Raw genomic sequence first — 25897 nt, forward strand, 5'->3', positions numbered from 1 at the left:
TTTTTTCATTACAACTGCTTGTTACATTTCTTTCTTTACTAGATTTCTAATGTTAGTGGAATCCCCAATAAGGAAAGACTTTTTACCCAGTGGTGTGAATGTTGAAACAGAACCCATTTTCTGCTGCTTTGAGATTCTCAGTGCTAGTATTATTTCTTCTAGCCAGATACCACAGCCATTGCACATTGGGCCCCTCTTGTGATGGCTTTTGGGTTCTACAACAGTTTAGTTAAATATAAAACAGCACCCAACAAACAGAGTATTTTTTAAAAATGTAAGAAACATGGAAGTAAATCACCTACTTATGCCATGATTGTTTGAGACTAGCTCCATTTCTGATACTAAAAAAGCCAGCTTGACACAGAATTATTGGAAAAAATTATATTTTGGAAGAACTCACTACAGAAGGTGACAGAATTCCAAAAATCAAATTACATGAAAATATACATCGCAATTCTCTTTGTACATTAGGTGAGGAAAATCTGCAGTAGAAGAATAGAAGGCAAAAAATATGAAGGGCCATGGAAGAGAGAATAGGGATAAGAAGGGAAACGGTATTTCCGATACCAAACCCAGAATTAACTAATTTGAAAGCCTATAGATGTGCATACTTTTTAAAATCCAAACTTAAAAACAAAGGCAAGAGGCAGCAAAAACCAGAGAAAGCAGCTTATCCTATCTTGACCTAACTTAGTCAACTGATCACTTCCAAACCAAAGCTCTCAGCCCTTTGAAAAAGTAGCAGGCTCAAGGGTGCTCCACAGCCAGAAGTTTTATTGCTACACCCAATCCAAGAACTGTGTGCAACTGAGTCAAAAAGAGGGTGGGGGGAAATACACCTTTGATGACAATGCAAAGGTCATTGGAATCAGATAGTTGCTTATAGATCCTTTCAGTGTTTGATTAGGAAAATCTGAACCTTTGAGGAGATACAGGGTGAGAAGGGAGTGTTTTTCCAAACAGATACTAAGCTTTAGTAAGTGAAAGATTTTTAATTAAGCCTCACTTGTTCAAAGAAAAATAAAATGGAAAATTTTTTAATCCTAATTGGTTTTAGTTTGACATGCTTCAAGAGGTTTTTTTTTTTTTTTTTTTAATTAAACTGATAAGAAACAATGAACAGGGAAAGAAAATTTGCTAAAATCTTTTAGAATGTACACGATTCTTATCCTAACTACAAGACAGCATTATTTGGTACAATGTGTATTTGTGGATGTACATGAACAGTATATATATTATCCGGATCATGTTGTGCTATGTACACATCTTTACAATTCTTCCTGAAGGTTAAAGCAGTTCATTAGATTTCAAAATGTGTAATCATCTTTTTATGTTGGCACTTGTTAGGCTCTTGTCAGCATCGATAACTGGCATGTTTTATTGCAGCCCAGTTCCAGCCAGTGTTTGCCAACATGTTACAACAGAAGTCCAGCAATAGGTGGGTAGAGTGCAGGAAAAAACAGTGCCATGTTTCTCATTTGGAGACCTACAATACACAAGATAAGCCATATTACCACATTAATGAAACACAGGATCTTTAGCTGCCCTAAGATGGGAAATAGCGTTTTAGCTCAATAGAAAAAGTCATTTATGGTTGGCTACGCTCAAAAGTGGTTTACTTGGATGTGCCTCTTTTGCTTCATGTTTAGAATTAACTATGCAATCCTCTCTTAAGGACAAGAGTCTAAACCAGTGCAGTGCTATAACACTGGTGGTAAATTTGAGCCCAAAACCTCAACGTCAGAGAATCAGCTTTTAGTAAAAATGTCAAACATCTGAGTGCATTATATATGTAGGTTTCTCATGTGCATCCAGGACTAGTCTATAGTTGAGTAGTTTGTATAGCAACCAAACATTTTAGCTGTTTGAATGACTGAAGTCTAGTATAGTAGTATTTTACAGAATGAGCATGAGCTGCAGCATAAAGCATCATTGCTATAGAAGTGAGCCAGGCTCTTCATCCCCACGTTTTTATAACTCAACAGCATTGAAGGACTTTTGCCTTCCATAAGCAAGACGGCCAGCTTACTATGTTGTCAACATTACTTCCTTCTACTCTTGGACATAATTCATGCCAAATATTTAATTGCCATATTGAACAAGGCCAATGGTGCAACATGCTTTTAAAGTGATTTAGGGCTACTATGGTACCTTGGAAGCAGCACACTGCCTTATTTTGTATACTATTCCAGTTATACTAGAGACAAGATTCCCATCCTTTAGCTCTGTTCACTTTTATCTTCTGAGGGAGAAATATCAGTCAAAGAAAACTGCAGGACTAAGTTATTCATGTGTTTCCCATATATCTTCTCTTAATTTTTATTAGAAACAGAATCCACCTGCTCCTAAGCCTATTCTTTCAATTTAAAGTCAATCGTGTCTGACAGTTTGCTATGGATAAAACTAGTATCAAGTGGGAGAGACTTTTGGATAACTGTACATGCAATCTTTAAAAAAGATTTGCTAATGTTAAATCCAGTAGGTCAAGAAACAAAAAGTAGTGCAACTAGCACAAGTTATTCCAAGTTGTGAAAGCTTCCTTGAGATGGTAGTTTAAGATAATTCCATCCCATAGTGAGTTCATTCAGCAGCCCAATTTTTCCATGCAACTATGTTCAGGCTACTGAACGGAAGGAATATTAGTTTGTAAGCCACATCTTTTCCACCATAATAGGTTGGAGGGAATAGATTTTCCAAACCAGCTATTTAACACAAGACTGCTACATAAGTTACACTTCACTTGGAAATCAACTGACCTAGCTGAATGCAGAAGTTCCTTGGCATTCCGCAATTAAGTTAAAATGGTTAAATCCCTTTTCAGATATAGATACAATTCAACAACAGTGAAGACAGACAAAAGAACTCTAAATAGAAAAAAGTTTTAGGTTTAATGACCTAGAGACAAGTTGCCAAGTAGTAAGAATATAATACTTGGACAGTTATGTGGACAAACAAAACGGTAATATAGGATGTATCATTCCAACACAATTTGTCCTTTTACAGCATTAGGTCTGGCAGCCTGCCACAATTCACATCTTAAATGGAAGCTTCCAGTTTAGTGTCCCCATCACTATCAGAAGTAGATTGCTTAAGGGCAATGGTCTAACCATCTCTCCATCCTGAGATTTCTGATCTCAGGGCTTAAGAGTTACAGAAGGAAAATGCCTAAAAAAAAAAATAGTTTGGTGCTTAGTAGTCCAGCCTCTTACTCCCATAGTAACTTCCCTATAGAAGAAGGTTGAGAGCATTACAATTCTTAGTTTCAAGTTACACTGAAGAACTCTGAAGTCAAAAAGATGTCTGGGGAAAGACAACATTTTTCAGTCTAGAGCCAATGATCATTGGTAATAAAAGCCATTGACAAGTGGTATTAAAAGCCTTCAATGAAAGCTTGCTTGAAGAGAAATTAAAATTCAATTCCCAAGCAGAATTGCTGCTACCTACCAAGAGTGGTGAAGTATACTCATTTTCCCTGAGGAGCTACTAAAATTAAGCATCTTGTAGTATTACTACTATGGGGCAATACAAGACACTTTCTTAGTACCGTACATTGAAACTTTTTTAAAAAAATCCATTTTTGAAATGCTACAAGACCTTTAATCCAATAGAAAGATCGTTTACAAATGCCTGAGTTGTCTTCATAGCCGCTCAAGTGTGATCTTAAGACCCTAAAAGAGTCAGCCTACAAGTTGTCTTGCTATCAGCATCTGTACCACAGATTGACACCACATGTACATCAGCATTTGCAGTTTTGGGCTGGCAAAAGACATCTGAATTTTAAAGTGTGATGGGAAGACTGCTTGGGCAGTCATCTATAATGAACATTCACTTTTGATGCTAAATACATTACAAGTGTTCTTGTAGCCACTAGTGAGAAGAGGAGTGAGTTGGTATAAAATACTGCCAAACCAAATCTTAGGCTTTGGGTAGCATATCAAAGACAGGCTAATAAAGTTATAATGAAAGTTTACCAACCCAGGCAACATATTGAGTGGACAAAAATGCATTGGGGGGGAGGAAGGGGGAGAGGAGGAAAAAAAGAGTTACATTCAGTGCCTCCATAGCCTTGCAAGTCTTTAGCAGTGTTGGTCTACAGACATACAGCTGAGATAACGTCACAGAGGGTATGTCTACACTGCCAGCTCCTTGGGGATCGATCCCTGAAGTGCTCGCCGGTCGACGCCATTAATCCACTCCCGAAAGGAGTAAGGCTGCGTCAACCAGAGGGCATCTCTGGTCAACAGTGCAGTGAAGACGCGGGGGTACGACAACATAAGTAAGTCGACAGCAGTGTAGACCACTCCTGAAACTGGGAGAGAAAAAGCAAAGCTCTTTTGGAAGGGGAGAGGCAGATATTTAAGCCTGAATACTGACGGTATCGTACTGTTAGTTCATCCTGCAAGCCTCCAACTAATGGAGGTGAAGGTGACCTTTTTTGAAGAAATTAATTACTTACCCTGAAAAAAGTGAAGCTACTAGCTGCTGAATAAGTGTCACTCAAAAGCAGTCTCTTGGCTTTTTCTTACACAGCGGGCAACTTTCCTTTTGAATTCTCCATTTCTGTCTTCTCTCCATTCTTTCTGTAAAGAAGTAGTTGGACAACTTTCAGATGTTAGTGCTGCAATAAAAACTTATTCTAGCAAGAAGTTTCATATTTAATTTTCCAGTACCTAGGTGGTCTGAGTCCAAGAGACTCTCTTAAAAGGTGTTTAAAGCTAGTGAACCTGTTACTGAAGCAGTTATGGAGTTTGAGACTTGGAGAGAGAAAAAAAAAAAAAAGCTTACCCTAGGCTCCTGGGAAGCTCGTCCCTAAAACTGAGGAAAGCTTAGACTGTAGAAATGGCACAAGTCTTCAGGAGGCTTTTTTAGCCTTTGTGGTTGCAAAAAAACAAAACCCCTCTCTCCACCTGGTTCCTTCCAATAGACGCCAGATTTAAAACCCACTATAGTGAATTGTTCAGTCAGTGCCAGGCCCTCTGCAAAACAGCAGATTCATAGATAAGACCAGAAGGACCATTATGATCATCTCAACTGATCTCCTGCCTAACACAGGCCGAAGGACTTCCCTGAATTCATTCCTATTTCAACTAAAGCATACATCTTTTTCTAAAAGATGCATAATCTTGGTTTAATTGACCATAATGGAAAAGTCACTACAACGCTTAGTGACCTGTTCCAATATAGTTACCCTTGCCTGTTAAATGATATAAAAAACCCTACAAATTTCTGAGTTTGTTTCGCTTCAGCTTGCAGTCATTAGCTCTTTGATATAGGGCTTTTCAATCTAACACACACCTAAATTTCTAATCCCTATGCAAGTACTTACTGAATGATCAAGTCAGCCCTTAATCAGTCACGTTAAGCTAAGACTGAGCTGCTTGACTCTCACTATAAAAGCAAGTTTTACAATTCCTTGGTCTTTCTCGTAGCTCTTCCATGAACCCTCTCCAACTTATCCAAAATTACCTCTTGAGTTACTGACACCAGAGCTGGAAAACTGAAGTTAAGACTTGGGGTCAAACACCACACTTGCTATTCAGAACCTCTTGGGCAGCAGTGAAACAAGCCAGTTTTGTAATGCTGCCTAGCAAAACTACAAGCAGAAGCTGGCACTATAGGTATCCACAGGGAAGTTATGCCCTTTATCCTGCAATTTTTTTTTTTTAAGTCTCGACTCCCTCCCTTACAGCTGGGCACTCAAGGGGTTTAGTAAAGGAAGGAGACAGCCTATTTCCTTATGGCATTTAGAGAATGCAGGAAGTTATAAAAGAGACACCTAATAGCCAGACATGGACAAGAGTGCATGCATATGCAAAATCCCAATACAACTCTGAGCATGCGGAGGTGGCAAGCAGACCAGGACATCTCTATTCCTCAGCTATGCAGCCCTTTCCAAGATATTTGGAAATAGCCTTGGAAAGGCTATCTTCTAGACACTTACGGCATGTTTACAACCCCATCTCAAAGGATTAAGAGACCTGACAAACCCATACTACTGGTGTTGAAATTATGAAGCATTAGTGCCACACAATGGAAGGCTCCAGGTGTCAACTTCTTCCTAGCAATTTTATTCCTACCTTTGGAATAATTTTCAAAAAAGTTTGGACATTTAGCCTAGCCTTTATATATTAGTAAAAGGAGTGGCTCTTTCCCAAAAAACACTCTGATAAAGCAGTAGTGCGCGTTTTAAAGAAAAAGGTTACTGGAAATTTTGTGCAAAGAGCATCAGTTGTTGTGTAAAAAATAAGCATGTATGTAGAACCCTGAAAAGTCAGCTACAGAATAGTGACTATATTATATATGAGAATTAAGATTACTATATGCTATTGGGCATTTAAATCCTAGTTTGCTCCTCCAGTGTTCACATTTGCTGTAGGAAACATCTGTGTCAGAAAACATCTGTGTCTACTTATTACCACTAGAGACTTGAGTAATATGAGCTGCATGAGTGGTTGGACATGCATAGGAAGATACAACAGTATCAAAGCAATTCTTGGTTATCACTGATCTGAGGACAAGTCTACTAATCAAGACCAACTCCATATTATATTACTGTCTCTCCCAGACTTGGAAAAGCTGAGCCCCCACTTCAGAAGAGTGAAGCTAGATGCACATCTCTCTACAGCCTCATGCATTATTAAAGATCTTCTCCCATTCCTTTTCCCTCCTCCCATTCCCCACATTTTAAGAGGCTACTTTAAATTTTATGGTCTTCCCCCTCTTGTCTTACATGCTTGTTAAGAGTGTTGCTCAGTGTTAACATTTCAAGTACCACTGACATCAGAGTTAGTACCCACTGAAATGAGTAGGGCCAGTCCTACCTGTGTGTGTTTCAGGCTCAGTTATTCTCAACCTTGAGAATTATCCTCCCCCAATCCCTCAAACAGTTTGGAGACTTCTACTGTTCTGCAGAGAGTCTGCTTTCATTTTAGAAGTGTCCATGCTCCTACAGGAGGACGTATCCCACCCTTAGGAATCACTGCCCTCCTAAGTGAAATTCCATTACCCCTAACCTCATATGCAAATGCATCCTTTTACATGATGGATGTCTTCACCACAGATTTAACCCAGCCTTCTGTGTGTGGATAAAACAGGCAACACCCAAGACCTTCTCATTTAAGTTTAGTAGTGCTTTCAGCCTGGGATAGTTTTTTCACCTGAGGCTGTAGATTGAAGACTCAGGGAGGCTTTCATACTGCCACTTTGCAATGAGGAGACATGCTAAGTTACCTAAGGGCTGACACCCTTCCAAGGCTCTCATAATTCTCCCATTGCTGAAGTCTATAAAAGGAGACATTACCTCCCACATATGTACTGTTTAATCTGTACCTCGTGACACTGACATAGGCTGATGTTTTAGGGGCAAGCAGGGAAGGAAAACAGTTACATTTTTAGCACTAACTTTTCCTATTAAGATCCCTGCATCAGTTTCTGTAATTAGTCTCTTCCAAGACACAAGACTCCCTAAACAAGCCACTCCTGCACTGCATGCAAAGTAGCATATTTACCATCAGAAAAGGTTTCCAGAATAGAGTCAAGGACACAGGAGTTGGGAGCTACAACAGTTGTGTTTTACATCTTCACATGCACAGCAGACACTGGTTGGCAATTGTATCTAGTCATATAGCCGTCTATATCAAGCTTCCTTGAGATGAAGGCAGCTGAAGTTTGCTTATTACATTTGAACTCCCGAGCCTCAAAATCATGAGACTTTCTGCATTACTACTCTTTCAGTTTATGTATCCTGTAAAAATTGCTACCTGACAAATCTGCTTCAGTGTCTGCACCCATTCAGTCTATGAAGGAGGAGGATTTTGTCTGTAGTTAGCATCCAATCTTTATTTACCAAGAAAAAAAAAGTAATCTACAAACAATTCTGGGGCTGAATTTTAGACACTAGCCTTTAAGCTTAGCTATTAAGCTTCATTCCATGTACACTTCTACTGGACAAGAGCATAGCCTTTGCTTACCAGTTATCTAATACCATGCCTACAAAAAGTTATAAAATATGCCCTTCAAGTTTTTGTATTTAGAATGAAGTAAGCTTTCTACTACACACAGTGCCACTGTTCACAAACCAGGAGTCTTACCGCTGCATCAACGTTAGCAGGAGAGTCACCATTGGGATCTGCTAGCATAGAAATGACACTAATCATTATGGTTTCCACTGTGTGGATGGGAAGCCAGCGTTCCTCAGGTTTTTCATAGCCATATTTGTCTTCTCCAGGCTCATGAAGAATGGAAATGCAGACATCACCATTCTTGTCAACTGCAAAGTCAAGTAAGTCACATTAGGTATACTTCAGTGATGACTAAATTGCTGGTTTCAAGATAGTCTATGGGGCTATCCTCCACCTAAACAAGTATCCCTTTCAAGTACCTTCAAAACTGTTAGTTGTAGAATGTTTCAGTGAAAACATTTCATTTCAAGACATTGTCAAGTTTATATCCCTGTTCTAAGACCTTTTACAAAGAGGCTGCAAAAAAGTAAAATTTGATGAGACAGCAGACTTGCCCTATCCTATTTTAATTTTATTTATTAGTGCACATATTTGCTTGAATATGGGTACATGGAGTACTTGGACACTAAGTGTTCAGTTTAATTTTAGCCCTTTCCCCTTTGAGATTTCTACAGATCAGATGATATCCACCTTTTTTATATCAAAAAGGCTACAGTACAGCTGTACGCTACTCACATTACTGACAATTATCCATGCGTTATTTCATGGATCATCAGAAGTGGCTCTGTGGACCATTTTGATACTTCCATTTTCAGTTTAGTGGCTATTTTTCCCTCTGTCTGAAAACATAAATCTGAGATGTACAGCCAACAAACCCAGTCGGCATTGCGGGAGCTTAGTTCCTTAAGGAGTGGGCATAAAGCAGAGTCTCTGTGGAGCTCAATGCATTTGAAAGTTGGGATTTGACTTGATGTCACTATAAGATCTCTCCCACTACAGAGGCACTATGTGCTGGTTTGCTGCTCATCTGTACTACAGACTTATGAACCTCTAAAGTTTCAGACAAACATAGGTGTGACTATAAGAGACTTATCTTCAGAGGGCACAAGGGATGGAGGTTGCTTCTTCTGGCCTTCCAGCTTGTAGCTGCCAGCCAGTGATATAAAGTTAACCCTAGGACTCAGTTTTTTCTAGACTAAAGTCTTGCATTAAGGAGAAGCCTCCAACAGTTTGTCAGGGCCAGACCCTGCCCCTCAATACAGGAAGACTGATATGGATGCTTGGAGAACAGACCTCCAGACCACTGAAGCATCAAGTATGGAGAGGAAAAGCAGAGTTATTACAAGATGTGGCAATTAGCTAAATGGTGGGATTGTTCCAGGTTTCTTACAACAAACACCACAGGACCCATGTCAATGCGGACTACTCTTGTTTTAGTCACACGTTCAGTTTCATTTACAAGTAGAGAAAGCTAAAACTGTATCAATTCTTACCATTTGGGTGCCAGATTTCTGTGATGAACTTCATTTTTGGCGGCCTGAGGGGATAGTCTTTTGGAAAAGTGAGATGAGCCTTGAAGACGCCACCTTCACTGGGGAATTAAAGAATCATCAGTAAGTAGTTCTCTGCAAGTCCAAAACTACAAAATTGAGTCAGATTAACATCTTAACGTATACTAGAGGTTTAAATATTCTGTAACATTGGCATCCACAGTAACTAGCATTAGCATACACAAAGCAACAAACTGCTGGATAGATAAACTACTCCCCATTCCCTCCAAATACTCAGACCACAATGTATAGGAATATTTTAGTTTTCTAGAGGACAGTGTCATTTTAACTAATAATTCCACAGTCCTCAGGTTACCAAGTAAGGAAGTGAACATTTAGAGACACTGCTTTGTAACCTGCCTGGCTCGCACTGCCTCGTAGCAACTGCGGATACCACCAATGCACCCAATTCAACTCCCAGCAGAAAAGCAAGCATACAAACCAGCAGACACCTGTTTACATTCCATCCGTGGGTCACCTTAATCAGTTGATAGGCCTACTCTATAGCTAGGGTCACTGGTACTCAGATTTAGGAGTATCGACTAAATCAAGCAATGTCAGGAAAATTTGTCAACCAAAAGTCTAAACAGTTTTGTTGGGGCCCTTTGCATCATAATTCTTGGCCAGTGCTTCCAATGCCAGATTTCTGCACTGATATCATGCAGCTCATTAACAGTACAGCCAAGTTCTTTTCTAGCATTAGAGAATTTATATTTTGTCCAATCTAAAAGACTAAGTTTGAGTTAGATAGGAGAGAGGTCCCATCTTAAAAGTAGATTAGGTACAAATACACTCAGACTCAAATTTAACTGATCTAGTGGTTTAAGTACAGAGATTTGAAGGCAAGGAAGTCTTTAAGTGTGAATCCCTATATTAAAAAAATAGGGAAGCAGAGACCCCATCATGTTAAAATTTGTTTTAACCTTGGATTAAAAATACAATTTACAGTGCCCAAAGCCCCTAATTCTAAAGCCTTTTAAAGCTCACTATCCTCTCTATTTTCCCCTCCTGCTATGTTTTCTGTAACATCCATGCACCTTTCTGGGTAACAGTGATTGTATAAAGAGTATTTAGAGCTCAAGTCCCTAAAGGAGAAGGCAGTATTTTGAGTCATGCATAGAGTCAACAATAATCTTTAATGCCTTAAATTAGAAAGGCTATTGCCATATGCAAGGTGATGCAACTTTACAATTCATACTTTTTGGCCTGTTAAACACAATGACTCAAACAGGCATTTCCCATTTCATACTGGGCACAGTGACCAGAAGGACTAACAAGACAGGACTCTGGCTGCTGAATCTAGATGCTTATAGGAGCAAACCAGAAAGATAAGTTTTTATGAGCAAAGCAATTTAAGTTGTATAGTCCAGTGGAATGAGTCAGAAGCACTGATGGTTCATTTAGTTTGAGCCAGATAGACTCAGTTAGACCTTGGACAAGCTGTTCAGTTCCCAGCTGAAGTCAGCAAAGTTGAATGACAACGTAGGCCCTTTCATGAGAACAGGACATTGATTGAACAGAGTACAACAGTGAAGTTACATCAGTGACATCCAACCTAGGTCCTAAGTTGTGGAGTTACAGAATCTTATTGCAAGCACCAAGCATTCCGAGACCTGAAACTTGGAGACTGAGTTGTTTGAATCAGTAAGTAGGGGGCACTGCTTCCTCATGCAACACCTGCTGTCATTTCCCTGCTGCAAATGCTTGGCAGTCCCCTGCAGCAAGCACATTAGCACTACAGGCAAGGGATAAGACGGTTACTAGCCATATGTAACTGTTGTTCGAGATGTGTTGCTCATGCCAATTCCATACTAGGTGTGCACGCATGCCACATGTGCCGGTGCCAGAGATTTTTCCTTCAGTGGTTGTACCCATAGGGCCAGTTCTAGCACCTTCTGCAGTAGCATCCTCCCCCCATCCTTTCAGGTCCTTCTTGCCGGAACTCCCACAGAGGGGAAGGAGGGTCGATCATGGAATGGACACAAGCAACACATCTCAAAGTTACACAAGGTTAGTAACAGTCTTTTCTTTGAATGCTTGCTCATGTCCATTCCATGCTAGGTGACTCACAAGCAGTACTTCTGGAAGTGGGCCAGGAGTTCACAGATGGGCTGATTGCAATATCGCTCTACCAACGCCCACTGTTGCATGATGGCGTAGTGGAACATGGACATGTGAACTGTAGCCCTACAAATGTCCTGTTTTAGGACCTGGGCTAGGAAAGCTGCTGATGAAGCCTGCACTCTAGTCAAATGGGCTGTCAGAGTAGCAGGAAGTGCGACCTTCACTGGCTCAAACAAAAGTATGGATGCAGGAAGTGATCCGAAAGGAAGTCCTCTGATGAGACTGGCAGACCTTTCATTTGCTCGACCACTGCTATGAAGAACTACATGGATTTCCTGAAGGACTTAGTTCTCTTGATGTAGAAGGCCAGCGCTCGCTTGGTGTCCAGCGTGTGCGGGTGTCTCTCCTCACTAGAGCTGTGTGGCTTTGGAAAGAAAACTCGCAATAAGAGGTCTTAGTTGACATGAAACTGTGACACCACCTTTGGTAGAAACACAAGGTGATGGCACAGCTGGATATTATCCTTGTAAAATACAGTATAGGAAGGCTCCAACGTTAGGACTTCCATTTCGGAGACATGTCTTGCCAACATAATTGGTGCCAGAAAGGCAACTTTCCACGACAAGTGGAGAAGCAAGCAGGTCACCATGCGCTCAAAGGGAGACCAAGGGAGTCTCAACAGAAATAAGTTGAGGTCCCATGGAAGAACCAGGTCTCTGACCTGCAGAAAGAGCTTTTCCAAGCCTTTCAGGAAACTGGCTGTTATCTCATGGAAGACGATTGATCTACCCTGGATATGTGGGTGAAAAGCCAAAATGGCTGCAAGGTGCACCTTAATAGAGGATAGCACTAGGCCTTGATGTTTCAGGTGGAGTAAGTATTCCAGAATAGAATTTAGCAGTACCTGGGACATTCCGTCACCAGCAGGAGAAGCGTTTCCACTTTGCCAGATGAGATGCTCTAACAAAGAGCTTTCTTCTCTCTAAGACGACTTTCTGGACCTGGGTGGAACAAGTTTGCTTCTCAGGATTCTGCCATGCAGCATCCATGCCACCAGATACAAGGAGGCAAGGTCCGGGTGGAACAGCTGACTGATCTGTGAAATCAAGTCTGGACTGACCGGGGGCATTTAAGGGGCTGTCACTGCCAGATCCAACAGACTGCTGAATTAGTGTTGGTGAGGCCATGCTGGAACGATCATTATGATTCATGCCTTGTCCCTCTTGGTCTTTATAAGGACTTTCCACCAATTCCCAAATCCACAAAAGGCATACATCAGGCCTGACCACCGAAGGAGAAAAGCATTGAGAAGTGAGCTGCTGTCAAGTCCCCACAGGGAACACAAGCAGCGACATTTTCTGTTTAGTTGTGAACAGGTCCACTTGGGGAGTTCTCTGCTTCGGAAAGATCATTTTGACCACTTCCAGGTTTGGGGACCACTCACGGCGAGAAGAGAAAAATCTGCGGAAATGATCTATTAACATGTCCTTGACCCCTGGGAGGGGCGAGGCTTCGAGGTGGACTGCATGTCCCACACAAAAGTCCCACAGACTAAGTGCCTCTAGGCACAGGGCTGAGGATCTTGCTCCCCCTTGTTAATATAGGGCATAGCTGCCCTATGGTCTCTCAGAACCCGTACTACCTTTCCAAACATCTGGGGAAGGAATACTTTGCAGGCTAGGTGGATTTCCCTGACATTTATGCGTAACACTAGTTCCTCTGCAGCCCAGAAGCCTGGGGTCTTGAGGGAGACAAGGTGGGCACCCCCATCCTCTGAGGCACATGAAATTGAGGAGAGCATTGAGTGTGGGGCTGTGAAAGGAACCCCGCCTGCTATGTGTGCATGGACTGTCCACCAAGCCATTTAGACCAGTACTTGAGGTGGGATCATGAGGTTCATGTCCATGCAGTGTCTCAGAGAGCAGACAGTTGCTAGCCACATCTAAAAGGGTCTGAGACAAAGCCTTGCATATTGCACTATGTAGGTGCATGTTACCATATGTCCCAGTAACCTGAGGCAAAAACTCTCTGTGGTGAGGGGGATGAGCTGTGACCTGGTTGATGAGGTCTGACAGGTTTGGCATCTGGCTTGAGGTAGGAATGCTCTGGCCCAGACAGAGTGAGGACTGCCCTGATAGATCTGTTAATACCTGTGCAAAGGATAAAAGTTTGTTTACCAACAGGCCCAGATTTCAGCAGGTCGCTTGCAGTACTGCGATATTGTGCTGGGTCTGGGCTTCTGAGTGGCCCTTGATGAGCCAATTGTCAAGGTAAGGGTAAATCTGAATTCCTTGATGTCTGAGGTAGGCCACGACCACCACCATCCTTTTTGTGAACACCCTTGGTGCGGTTGATAGACCAAATGGAAGGGCTGTGACTTGGTAGTGGTTGTCCCCCACTAGGAATCATAAAAAGTGCCTATAGCTATGTAACAGATGTGGAAGCATACGTCCTTCACGTCAAGGACAGCATACCCATTTCCTGGAGGGAATGACGGAGACTAGGGAGACCACACAAAACCTCAGCTTCTGGGAGATATTTAAGGCGATGCAGGTCCAATATAGGCCACAGGCCTCCCTTGGCCTTCCGATTATAAAGTAAAAGGAGATAAAACCTTTTTCCTCTTAGATGCAGGGGAACTTCTTCTACAGCCCCTATCTGTAAGAGGGCTTTCACCTCCTGAACGAGGAGTTGCTCATTAGAGGGGTCCCTGAAAAGGGATGGGGAGGAGGGGGTGGAAAGGAAGAATTGAAATGAATTGGAGGGTGTATCCCACTGCAGTGGTGTTTAGTATCCACTTGTCTGACGTTTTAGTCATACAGGCAGGAAGGAGGTGGGGGAAGGCTGTTTGAAAAGAAAGAAGGGGTTGGATCATGGGCGAAGACTTGTTGCCCCCCAGATGCACCCTCAAAAGGCCTGCCTGCCACCTGATAGCTAGCAGCCTGAGCTTGACTAGCGAGTTAGCAGTGAGTTGGCCCTGAAGACGCTTAGCCCTTGTTTCTCTCATAGGGCTCATTCCTGGCCTGACCCAGCCGATGAACCACTGCTGTTGTTGGGGCCTGAAATGCTTTTTGGAAGCCAGCCGGGTTCACAGCACCAAGGAGCTGAGTGCCTCTAGAGTCCTTAGGCTGTGCAGCTTGGTTGGAAAAACAGAGCTGCACCATCAAAGGGGAGGTCCTCGATGGACTGTTGGACCTCTGCTGGTAGGTCAGATGACTGTAGCCACAAGGCTCTCCACAGAGACCGCTGATGCCGTTGTTCCGACTGCTGTGTTGGCCGTGTCAGAGGCTGCTTGGAGAGAAGCCCTGGCCACTCACCATCCTCCAGGATAGCTAAACTCCTGCTTAGACTCCTGGAGTAGGGAGTCAGCAAATTTGACCATAGAATGCCATATATTAAAATCATATCTCCCCAGTAGAGCTTGTTGGTTCGGTATGTGGAGCTGAAGACTAGTGATTTAATAAATATTTATTCCAAAGAGATCCAGCTTTGCCGCCTCTGTTTTTAGGGGTTGAGCTTGACTGCCCTGGTCTCTCTTTCGTTGGCAGCTGATATCACCAGCAACCCCAGGGATGGGTGAGAGTAGAGATATTCGAAACCCTTGGCAGCCACATAATATTTTTTCCTCTGCCCTTTTAGACGTAGGAGACAGAGGAAGGGGTTTGCCATAGGGCCTTGACCAGGTTGACAACTGCCTTGTAGACAGGAAGGGCCACTCTAGGAGGGGCTGCTGCTGCCAGAATATCAAAGAGCATTTCAGCAACTCTCTCAGCTCCTCTACCTCCAGACCCAGATTTGCAGCTACCCTTTTGAGCAGATCTTTGTATGCCCTAAAGTCATTTTGCAGGACTGTGGCAGAAGGACCTGTTACTTCCTCATCAGGGAAGGACAATAATGAATCAGGCAAAGGAGGAGTGAGCAACCGTTGCTCTGTAGCTGGAGTAGCTTCCTCAAGGGGAAATCACTGAAACCCTCTCTGCTTGGTTTGGTTCCTCATCCAAACGTGGGGGCAAGTGTGACACTGTTGCTGAGCATCTCTCAGATGTTTGAGACCGACTGCTGTTGCTGTGACCCTGGGACAGTAGGGAATCCCCATGGGTCCCAGAATTACCATGGTCCAGGCCATTGTCAGTGGCCACAAGCCTGGTGTAAGGGCAGGGGGAACCTGCTGCCACGATGGGGTACCCTTGGCCCCTGGACAAGGCAACCGCCTCTCCCTCGGAATCTGAGCGATCCTCCTTTGGAGACCATGGCAGTGCAGAACTTGTTTCCAGCTCCTCTGAGCCCTAGTGGGCATGATACTCAAGTGCCAGGGTTCTGCCCATCGGCGCCAAGCAAACCTAGGTGAACAATTTTGCTCTGGTGACTGGTAGTAACACTCTGGAGACTGACATCACAGCTCAAGGGATCAGTGCTAGGACCCTGGTGTCCTATGTTGAGGTTCCAGGGCTTGGTACTGAGGATCTCGGGAGTGGAACTGGGAATCCGGCTGTCATTGTTGGTGCTCTGGCTACTGATGTTGGGGTGTCTGCTGATCGGTGGGGGGTTCAGGAGTGGTGTTGAGATGTTGGGGACCTGTGCAGAGCCCTCATCATGGGCTTGCCCCTGCACCCACTCTTGGCTGACTGCCCCAGTATGGGGTCTCAGTACGAGAGAGTCTTTTCTCTCAAGGAGCAGACAGCACTAGGAGAGAAAGCAGACCCTCTGTATACCACTGGTGCCACTGCCAGCAGCAAGGAAAAAGTAAAAGTGGCATGGGGAAGGGAGGGGAGTCATCACTGCCTGAAATATTTTGAAAGGGGGGCCCAGCAAAAAATTGGGAACCCCTGGCCTAGGGTGTGCCTAGCAGAAGGTGGTTACCTTCTCCAAACAGCCATCCTGGAGAGAAGGAGGAAAAAACAAAAAAAGTGAGAACCTAGCAAGTTACAGTGCCCAGATTTTCTGACTCAACTGTAGTTTTAAGCAAACCAATAGCTGCAAAATGCAACCCTGAGCTATGATTTACATACAGCTGTCTGGATTACACAGACAAGACGCCTTGACAGACTCATCGTTATAGCAAATCGACAAGGAGCAAGGTCACAAACATGTACTACTGAAGCATGTATACTCCCACTGGAGACATGGTATGATGCTTGGCTCTTCCTTCCTACACCCCATCATTTTTCACGAGTCTCAAAAAAATTTTCCACCTTCGATAGTTGCTCTCCATTTAGGTCTACCCCTGGCTGTTTTCAAAAGAGAAATACTTATGCCACACCCTTAAGCAGCATTGCAACTTGTATCGGAGGCATTTACACTAACCATCCTTCCTGTGCTTCGAGGTTCAGCTCACCTTATATGCCCCAAAAAAGGCTGTCACCCTAACTTCTGATATGATCTATCCATCGGAGCTGAGCTTCTGATAATCATTGCCTCAGAGTGGCTTGTTTTGGTTTTTTCCAGGATGAAAAATTTGACAGTCTTGCCAGCAGAACTTCAGAACATAGCAAAGACAGCATGTGTCTCTCACCTGCATAAAGGGATGCTAACACTGCTACGTTGTATATCAGTTTTGTTGACAGTTTGATGGTATGCTGATTGAAAGGCAAGGCAGGCTTTTTCTAATCCTTCATAGTTACTCATTTTCTGTTTGATATTTCTTAATCCAAGGAATCATCACTTGAGATAGTGGTAGTACTATGTAAAGTGTTTGACATTCTTTTTATACCACTGAGGGCTGTGATTGGTGCACTGACAGTGGCTGATAGGGCAGGTTGGAAAAGGATTTGATTTTTTTCCCCCAGGTTGACAGTGAATCCAAACTGTTTTAGTTGCCTCAGAGCCTGACCAGGATAAGCTGTAGACCACTTACACTACAGTGTAAGAGCACAATGATCCACAAAAAGGGCTTCAACGTACTAGTTCGTCAAGAACTTGTGTCTTTGCAGTAAGTTTTGGAGCTTGATCAGTTCTCTACTTTATGAGTAGATGCCCTTTTCAAGGTTGTCAGTTGCATAATTCAGAAGGGCTGTGAAGAAAAAAGACCCAAGAGGACTAATGCCAACATAGAGCCTTGTTGCACCCTATTAAATAAGAGGAAATGGTTTGAAAGGCCACCATATCAGAGTATTTGGGGTGTAGCAGGAGAAACAGTACCTCAAAAATCAGGACAGATGAACTCTTTTTTTAAACTGGTCCCCACTTCACAGCCAGCTCTCTCATAATAAGAGAGCCATAGCAGGTCTGATCAATGGTATCTTGCCCAGTATCAAGTCTGTCAGTGGCTAGTGCCAGATGCTTCAGAGGCAATGAACAGAACATTGACATTTATCCAGTGATCCATCTCCTGTTATCCAGTCCCAGCTTCTGGCAGTCAGAGGTTTAGGGATATCCAGAGCATGGGGCTGCATCCCTGGCCATTTTGGTTAATAGCCTTTGTGTGTACTTGATACAACATGCAGTCAGCCTACGGAACTCGTTGCCAAGGGATATTGTGAAGGCCAAAAACAAATTGGATAAATACATGGACAGGTTCAATGACTATTACGCACAATGGTCAAGGATGCAATGCCACACTCTGGGTGTCCCTTAACAGTGGATGGATCACTCAATCAACTGCCCTGTTCTGTTAATTCCATCTGATGCATCTCACACTAGCCTGTCAGAAGACAGGATACTGGGCTGGACAGACCATTGGTCTGACCCTGTACGACCATTCTTATGTCAGAGCTGGATGCAAGGCAAGGACGAATGAAAACGGGGAAACAAAATGTGACTGTTCCAACTTTTGGAAATACTACCTCTTCCACACTCCAAGTAGGTGTTAGTAGACAGCAGTAGTCATGTCCCAGGACACTGGTTTGACTGGCAGGCTAAACTAGGTAGAGGATTGCCATGAAGTGAAATGCCTCTCTCCAAAAAAAACATTAAGTCTTATTTGGCAGACCAGGCAGAGAAGAACTCTTGGTCCAATAGCCGGAAAGGCATTGCCCCCCCAAAAAAAAGTATTGTGGAATACATAGGGCTTGACAATGCAGGGGAAAAAAAAAAAAAAAAAAAAAAAAAAAGTCAGGGGCCCTCTGCTGCAGCTAACCAAGTTCCCAGTTGTCACTGGTCTTTGACAATTTATGAAGAAAATACTGATCGTTAGAGCCAAGTAATTTTTGTAGTAATCAAAAGGCTCCAGTCAGCTACTGACAGACACTTTCTGGTAGAAACTTCATGTGGTTAAATCATTTAAATCAGTAACATTTAGAAGTAGTGTCAATGTGCGTTTATCAAGTGTTCTAGGTTGAATGATTCCAGGCAATAGAAAGAGGAATAAAATATTTTGAATTTAGGTCCAAAATTCATGGGCAGGGAGCACCTTGCATTACACAAATCAACTGTCTTCTCACCCCTCCCCCAAACTTTAAGTGAGTTATTTGGAGCCCTATTGGACATTGGAAGAAGGCAACATATAGCCCTTTATTTACAGCAGCTCTCTCCAGCTAAGTGCACATGGAGCAAGCCCCTCTACTCCCTCCCCAAAGAGAACTCAAATGCACAACAAGGTCATTTTCCATAGACAAAATAGTCTGTTTAGAACTTGAAAATAGTTTTGCTATTAGAGGTCTGTATGTGCTAATCTTAGCATGCATTGTAGTTGGTGCAAGGTATAAAAGTGCACCAAGTAACTCAGGTCTCATTACTCTTAAACTAGGGTTAACATGAACACTACACATTAGTTAGAATGTCAGCAAGAATTTTTAACAAGCCAGGGTACACTCAGTTTTACTTGGATTGCTGGTACTTACTACAGTGTATCTGGAGGACCAATAATGAGGACTTCCCATCGGTAAAGATCATTGTCGTCTATTAAACCTGCTGAAAAACCTTCCACTGGATTTTTGTTGAGCTCTGTTTAAAAACAAGAAACAAACTTGTGATCCTTTACATACTTTAATACAATCTGCATACTTAACAACTAGCATAGGGAAGATGGGAAGAGGATGATGGGTTATAAAAATAGTCACTTTTAGATCACTGGTTGGGGTCTGGTGTCAGTAAGTACCCTTAACTCATCACCATCTGCAAAAAACTTTCCCCCTCCACCTAATTTTCTATCTACAAGTCCTGTACCTAGTGAGTAGATCCCTAATCTGCCTACCACAGAAGAAAGGTCTTCAGTTTTTGGCCTAGGAGGAAATCCTGAGAAAGTAAGTGCCAGAACAAGTTTGAGGCTCAGTAGGCATGCTAAAGGACTTTAATTCAATAATTAGTCCTGCAGACCTCTACATTTTGACAAAATAGCAATGGAACTTTTTACTATTTAGTGTGGAGTGTTCATTTTAGCCTTGTCAGCCTAAACATAAGGGCAAAATTGAATAATCTGTACCATTCTGTATTTGAAAAGTTAGTATTTTTTTAAACTAATATTTTCTTTTGATGGGACAGTGAGGAGAGTCAGAATCCAAAAGAGTACCACAATCAGTGAAGTATCCCTACAATTTAGTCAATGTAGTGGTTCATAAGGTTCACTTGGGCCAAAGGTAGTCTAGTGGGATTAGAGTCAGGAAAAAGACTAGAAGAGACTAGTGCCAGGGCTTCTATTTTGTCACCCACACCCACTGGGGGGTTATTTATATCTTGCTTGTTGAGCTTCCAGGCTGGCCATATAGGTTATGGTGACTGCTGGATGGGAAGTGTGTCAGAAGAGGACTAAGTCTACAAGCCCTGTATAAGTCTGAATGATCTGGATATCTTTAGAGTTTCAGTGCATGACTGAACTTTCATTCGGAATTTCCAAGATCTGGGAAAATGGATACTGAAGTGTACTGAAGCACTTTTGACAGCAGTAGCCTCTTCTGCAGGTGCAGAGAGAATATTTTCTTCATTTCAGTTTATTCAGCTAGTTTGGTTCCATGACTAGTTATGGTTAAGAAACCAAGTGGGAGTTGAAAAGGCTGGGAAAGGAAAAACTAGCCTTCCTATCTATGAAGAAAAACTAGATGAGACACAGATCTTGGTTTAAAAAAATAATCTTGAACATAATGACCAGAAACAAGTATAATTCACAAACTATAGCTAATATATCTGTTAATTTTAAATGCAAAATGGTTTTAGTAGACTCAAATATCCAGCACATTCACAGTAGTTTTATTTAATAAAAAAGTGTTTGTATATTTAACTGAATTTGGATGTCTGTCCAGATACTGGTTGACAAATCCAAGTCTAATAATGCATCCTTCATCTGCTCTCCCCCCTCCCCCGGGCATAACTAAAAAGATAACTTGCATTTATTCCAATTCTTTAAGCTATATAATTGCTTAAATAAGAATGTAGATATAGTATATCCCCGATTAGCAAAATACAACTTTTGTAACTAAACATGGCCTTCACACTAATCAAGATATCAATCGTTATAAGCCAGTGAGCCTCTTCTCCCTACCTCCCTCACCCTCCAAGAGGAAGTAAAAATAAATCAATTTTAGTTGTTTTGCAAGTTAAGGTTTCTTGCTAACGTATAAACACTCATGATTACAATTGGAGATTTAAAATTAATACCCCCCTCCCCTTAACTGTCTAGAGGGGCTACAGGCATTTTTGAACTATCAGGCCCTTAAGCTTAAACTTACTCAATCCTTCATAACCAAGCACGTGTATCTCTCTATCCTCATTCATGACATTCTTCATGTGACCTGCTGGACACCTCTCGGGCCTCTATCAATCTACCCCGTCACCACCACTTTACCACCCCGAGTTTCTTTACTGCTCTTTGAGCATCAGATTCAGTCTCCTTGCCCTTCAGGTCAAGCTTTTGAGCATTGCTGTTGCTTAAGACAACAATCCAATAGGAATATACCTATTCTGTGCTGCTCAAGTGTTGTTCTGCAGTGTGGTAACTCAGGCTAATTTAACTAGACAGAGTTGGTCTGGCCTTTTCTTCAAGCATTAACTTTGCTCCTATAGGCTATCGAAGTAATAGCTTGATTTTATATACCACTGAGTGGATGGATTTGTTGTGCATATGAGGAGGAGACCAAGGGAGAGCAAAATCAGGGAAATGTAATGGTATCATCCTTGGTCACTCACTTAGCAGGAGTCAGATGTCCAGTCTGGAGCCAGCTATAAGAGCCATCTCCAACACTTACGAGCCATCATGGAGAACTAGGCAGTTCCAGATAGCTAGAACCAGTCCCATGGAGAACTTTGAATACCAGGATCTCTTGACGCATCTTTGAATTAACTCCCCACTGAATAGAGCGAAGCACCCACAAGAAGGGAGCATGCAGACAGTGTTCATAGCAAGTTCTAATATTATACACATGGGCTGCTGTGTCTTGTACTGATTAGAACCTTTACTGACTGAAGGACTCTGCATTTAAAGGCAGCAGATGAAGACAACACACTTACAAAGCACTATGAAACAGGTAAGTCAATTCCCAACTGAGGTAATTACTGCTTGCAGCTGGCATAAGCTGTGCCTAGGCACAGATGCATACAGGTTAGGGGAAACTTGGATGAAACAGGGCCCATTAGTGGCAACAACAAATTAAGGGGGGAGGGCACCCAGTGCTTGAAACCCCCTTGTGACACTGGGCAACAGGAGTCAACCAAGAATTGGTTTTAGGCACCTCACTTCTTTGTCTTCCTTGGCCCTCTTGTTTTGGGTAGTTTTCTGTATTTAGGTTTTTGAAATTGAAGTTTGCAATTGTGTGTTAACTATATCCATGATCTTTGTACCTAACTTAAGGTGCAATTACTTGTATTGTCAGTATTGCAGCCTGCAGTTACATGATAAAAAGTGGTTTTGGTTTGTGCTGCACCTATGGAGTCAACCTTGGCTATGGTTCAAATAATAAATGCACAACAAAACTACCAGCATTTCCCCTATCCACCAGCACTGCCTTTATATAGGCCTAGAGCCCTTTATACAAATCCAAAAGCAAAGCAGAGGTGTCAACAAAATGACTAAGCAGAAAGAGCCCCATGGCTAAATGCAGCAGCTATGTATGGCATCTAAACTTTTCAACTTGCACTCAGACAGACCACGACTGCACATGAACACTTAGTCAAAGCACTCTGCACTACATTACAGAAGACAGCCATTACGCTTCTTAATACTAGAAGTAAGAATGTAGTTGATAGCGACCACTTATTCAATAAAGTTTATATAGCTTGTCTGAACACTCATTGAGTTCAGGGCTAAAGATACCAGGTAACAGCCACCAATCCAGCAGTGTTGAAGACTAGGGCTCAGGCTCTTTGAGAGTCTCATTTTCTAGCTGCTTGTATTTCCAATATCAAGCTGTGACTATTAGCATCATAGCACATCTCAATTAGACAGGATACAACTAAGGTTTGAGTCTTCAGCTACATCCCTTCATTGTCTACTTGCACACTCCATGGCAGAGCTACTGGTTCTCATTCTGAATAGTTTTAGATTAGTGGCAGTAGGAAACTACTTATCTCTCTGGCAGTGAAAATTTTCCTAGAACATGACATACTGTCCACATCCACCCTGTGATGGCTTGATCCAGAGTTTGCAAAGATTTGGTCCTATCAAGAACACTAAGTATTTTTACTCAAGTCACCTGGACATTTGATAAGTCAAAGGTGAGAGCAGCTATTTAGAGTAAGAGTGAAAATGAAGGCTGGGACAGTTAATCTCAGATTAGTTTATTTCCACCCACTTCAACATGGAGACCAACTCTGTCCTATTAAAGAGAGCCTTTCAGAACAGTGTGCCCTATCCACTGTCCTGGGAACCATTCCTGACTTGGTTCTCAACTTGAGAGGTTTATTTTAGCCAAGTTATTTACCAGGGAGTGACTCCCCATGCCTCACCACCCCATTCAGGGACTGGAATCATGCTTATCTGCCTCTGTAGAGTGTTGTGTTTGGACCCCTCTCATCAATAGCATTCAAGTACAGACTCAAATTTGAATAGTATTTTTAGTCCCTTGCTTATTCATGCTATTTGAATTATTTGAGTTTTGACCAACAATTTCAAGTTCAAGCCAATGTTGATGCAAGTATGCATTCATGAATGAGAAAGTGATTTTACACTGCTTTGAAGTTACTGCAGGCTCTCCGCATACTCCTGTCTATCATCTTCCTTTCTACAAAATATAATTGGTTCAACAACAGTTCACCAGGTTTTACTTCATTAAGCAAGTCCCTATACATGTCATTCGATTTATACCACTGTTAGTATATTATCAGTAATCTGTTCAGTTTAGTGAGATTGTCTGCAAAGAGACATGATATTGGAAGATTTGAGCTCTTTCAAATTCACTGTTCAACCAATAAGATGTTAGTAAATTCTGTAATAATTTGTCTAATAAAAATGTAGGCAGGTCCCACTTAAGTCAGAAAACAAGGCGTATTGTAATGCTCTACATATATGTATTATGTGTATGAAGGTAGATAGTATCCAATAGCACTTGTTCTGCTTGTATACAATCTACACTCTTGGCTAAGTGATATTTGAGTTTAAGAGGTTATTTCACTTCAAAGCTGAATGCTCTAGCATTCGGATCCCACTGGGCCCTGCAAGCACACAGACCTTGTCAAAAGGCGGTTCTGAGTGATCATATTTTAGTTTACCTTCTTCCAAAGTTATGAAGCTTTACAATTGCACAGCAGATACTTGCATGCTGAAAGCGCTAACCACTGCTGTTTCAGCCTGTTGCATTTAGATATTTAAATTCCATAACCTTTTTCAAAAGGAGTCCCTGTTTTACCTCTTAAGGAGTGTAAATGCCATGATGGAAGGTGATGTGGCTTAGTAAGTAAATCATGCTTTACTAATTTTTGCAGCCACCAGGCTCAGAACTGCCATCCAAGCACTTGGCTTCCTCCTATATTAAACAGATTTAGAGTGGATCATGCCATGTTACCTATAGTAATGGAGACTATGCAATTAATGGAGAGGACTGGTATAAACCAAACTTCTAATTAAGAAATATTGTCAATATCAGAGAACTGTTTCAGATGTTTTACAACTTGTTTCTTCTCATAAAGAAACTTAAAGCCTTTTGCTAAAAGGCAGACTAGTCTATTAAGAACAATGCGTGTAGGATCAGAGCGCTGCAGTGTCATCATGCCTTGATTGTGGTGAAGCCAAAGAGTTAATACAGGTCATCCTTGGCCTGTACAATACTTTGTCTTGACATTTACTTTCTATTTATTAATAACTGGCTTCTCTTCAAATCAGTCAGATCCTGTCCAAGTGGGAAGATAAGGAAATCAAGATAATCTACAAAGTATTAATACATATAGTACCACACTAACTGCAGTGTGTCAATCCAACAGATTATGGCACGGCAACACCAATTTGCAGGGGATATTCAAAGCTAGCCCACTAAAACTATGTAGTACTGCACATCTAGAGCTCAGATATTTTGGTCAAGAGAGAAACACAATATGGAGAGTGGTCCTGGAACCTACAAGTTCGGTTTATACCCGACTCCTTAACAGTTTTAGTGAGTTACTGTGTGTCCATGGCCACACCACTTAACCTGTGCCATATCACTTCTTTCCCGACCCCCTTCAGTCCGCAGACATGGGGATAGTAATACTTATCACAACAAGTGTTTGCATAGCACTTTAACTATAAAAATGGTGCAACTTGCTACATCATCCTTTTACAGGAGAATCCAAAAGAAAGATTTTTCTCCCTAGCAATGGGTGGGATTTTTCTCCCTAGCAATAGGTGGGATAATTCAGAAGTGATGGGGTGCCATAGACAACACTTTACTGCTGTGCAAGTCATCAGGATGACAGCCTAACTGACTTGGCAGGGACTTGTAGTTGCATTGCAAGCCAGGAGGGCTTCAGTGGAGTTAAAGCAGAAGTAGTCACATCAGCTTTCTGCTGTATCAAGAACTGAAGAGCTTAAGCTCTCCCATGGACATACTGTTCCTTAAAGCCAAGCAAGATGCAGGACCATTTGATTGATCCAGGCTAGGCTGTAACAATGGATCCCACATCCCCTTATTTCACTAGCTGGGGAGGAGTGACTTTAACCTAAAGCTACCAGGAAAGCAATTAGCCACTAGGTGAACTATCACAACACAAGCAACTCCTGCATAGCATGGAAGACTGTGTGAATAACGTGATGAAGGTGATCCACAAAGTTAGAGGGACAGTTAAAAGATTCTGTGACCAAGTCAGGAACACAGACTGCTTACAGGCCAAAAGTCAGCCAATAAATATAAAGTGTTCTTTGAGTGTGCTAATAGATCAGATAGAGCCATGTTAGAAGGCAATAAAGTAATGGAACCTAACATCCACTGTAAGAGACAAAAGGAAAGACAAAAGGAAAGTATCACAAATTAGTTCATGGGAACAGAA

At 42.1% G+C, this 25897-nt stretch overlaps 1 protein-coding gene across 3 annotated transcripts in view; it reads right to left on the minus strand.

Annotated features, from left to right (window-relative positions):
- Positions 1-366: 366 nt before the first annotated feature.
- UBE2G1 (ubiquitin conjugating enzyme E2 G1) overlaps positions 367-25897 on the minus strand; it is a 33833-nt gene continuing 8302 nt past the window's right edge. Inside the window, exons 2-6 of one of the 3 annotated variants that reach the window (XM_067537874.1) lie at positions 19354-19456; positions 9455-9552; positions 8091-8269; positions 4457-4580; positions 367-1486 (exon numbers count right to left, since the gene is read on the minus strand). In XM_067537874.1, the coding sequence (XP_067393975.1) occupies positions 4494-4580; positions 8091-8269; positions 9455-9552; positions 19354-19456 (467 nt within the window). In that variant the 3' untranslated portion in view covers positions 367-1486; positions 4457-4493. Of the gene's footprint in view, positions 1487-4456; positions 4581-7808; positions 7877-8078; positions 8270-9454; positions 9553-19353; positions 19457-25897 lie in introns of those variants that run through there. The other 2 variants (XM_067537877.1, XM_067537875.1) reach the window with 2 other exon arrangements.

The sequence above is a fragment of the Emydura macquarii genome, unplaced genomic scaffold (genome assembly GCF_026122565.2).
Source record: "Emydura macquarii macquarii isolate MOO-44397 ecotype Brisbane River unplaced genomic scaffold, CSIRO-AGI_Emac_v2 contig_450, whole genome shotgun sequence".
NCBI classification, from domain to species: Eukaryota; Metazoa; Chordata; order Testudines; family Chelidae; genus Emydura; species Emydura macquarii.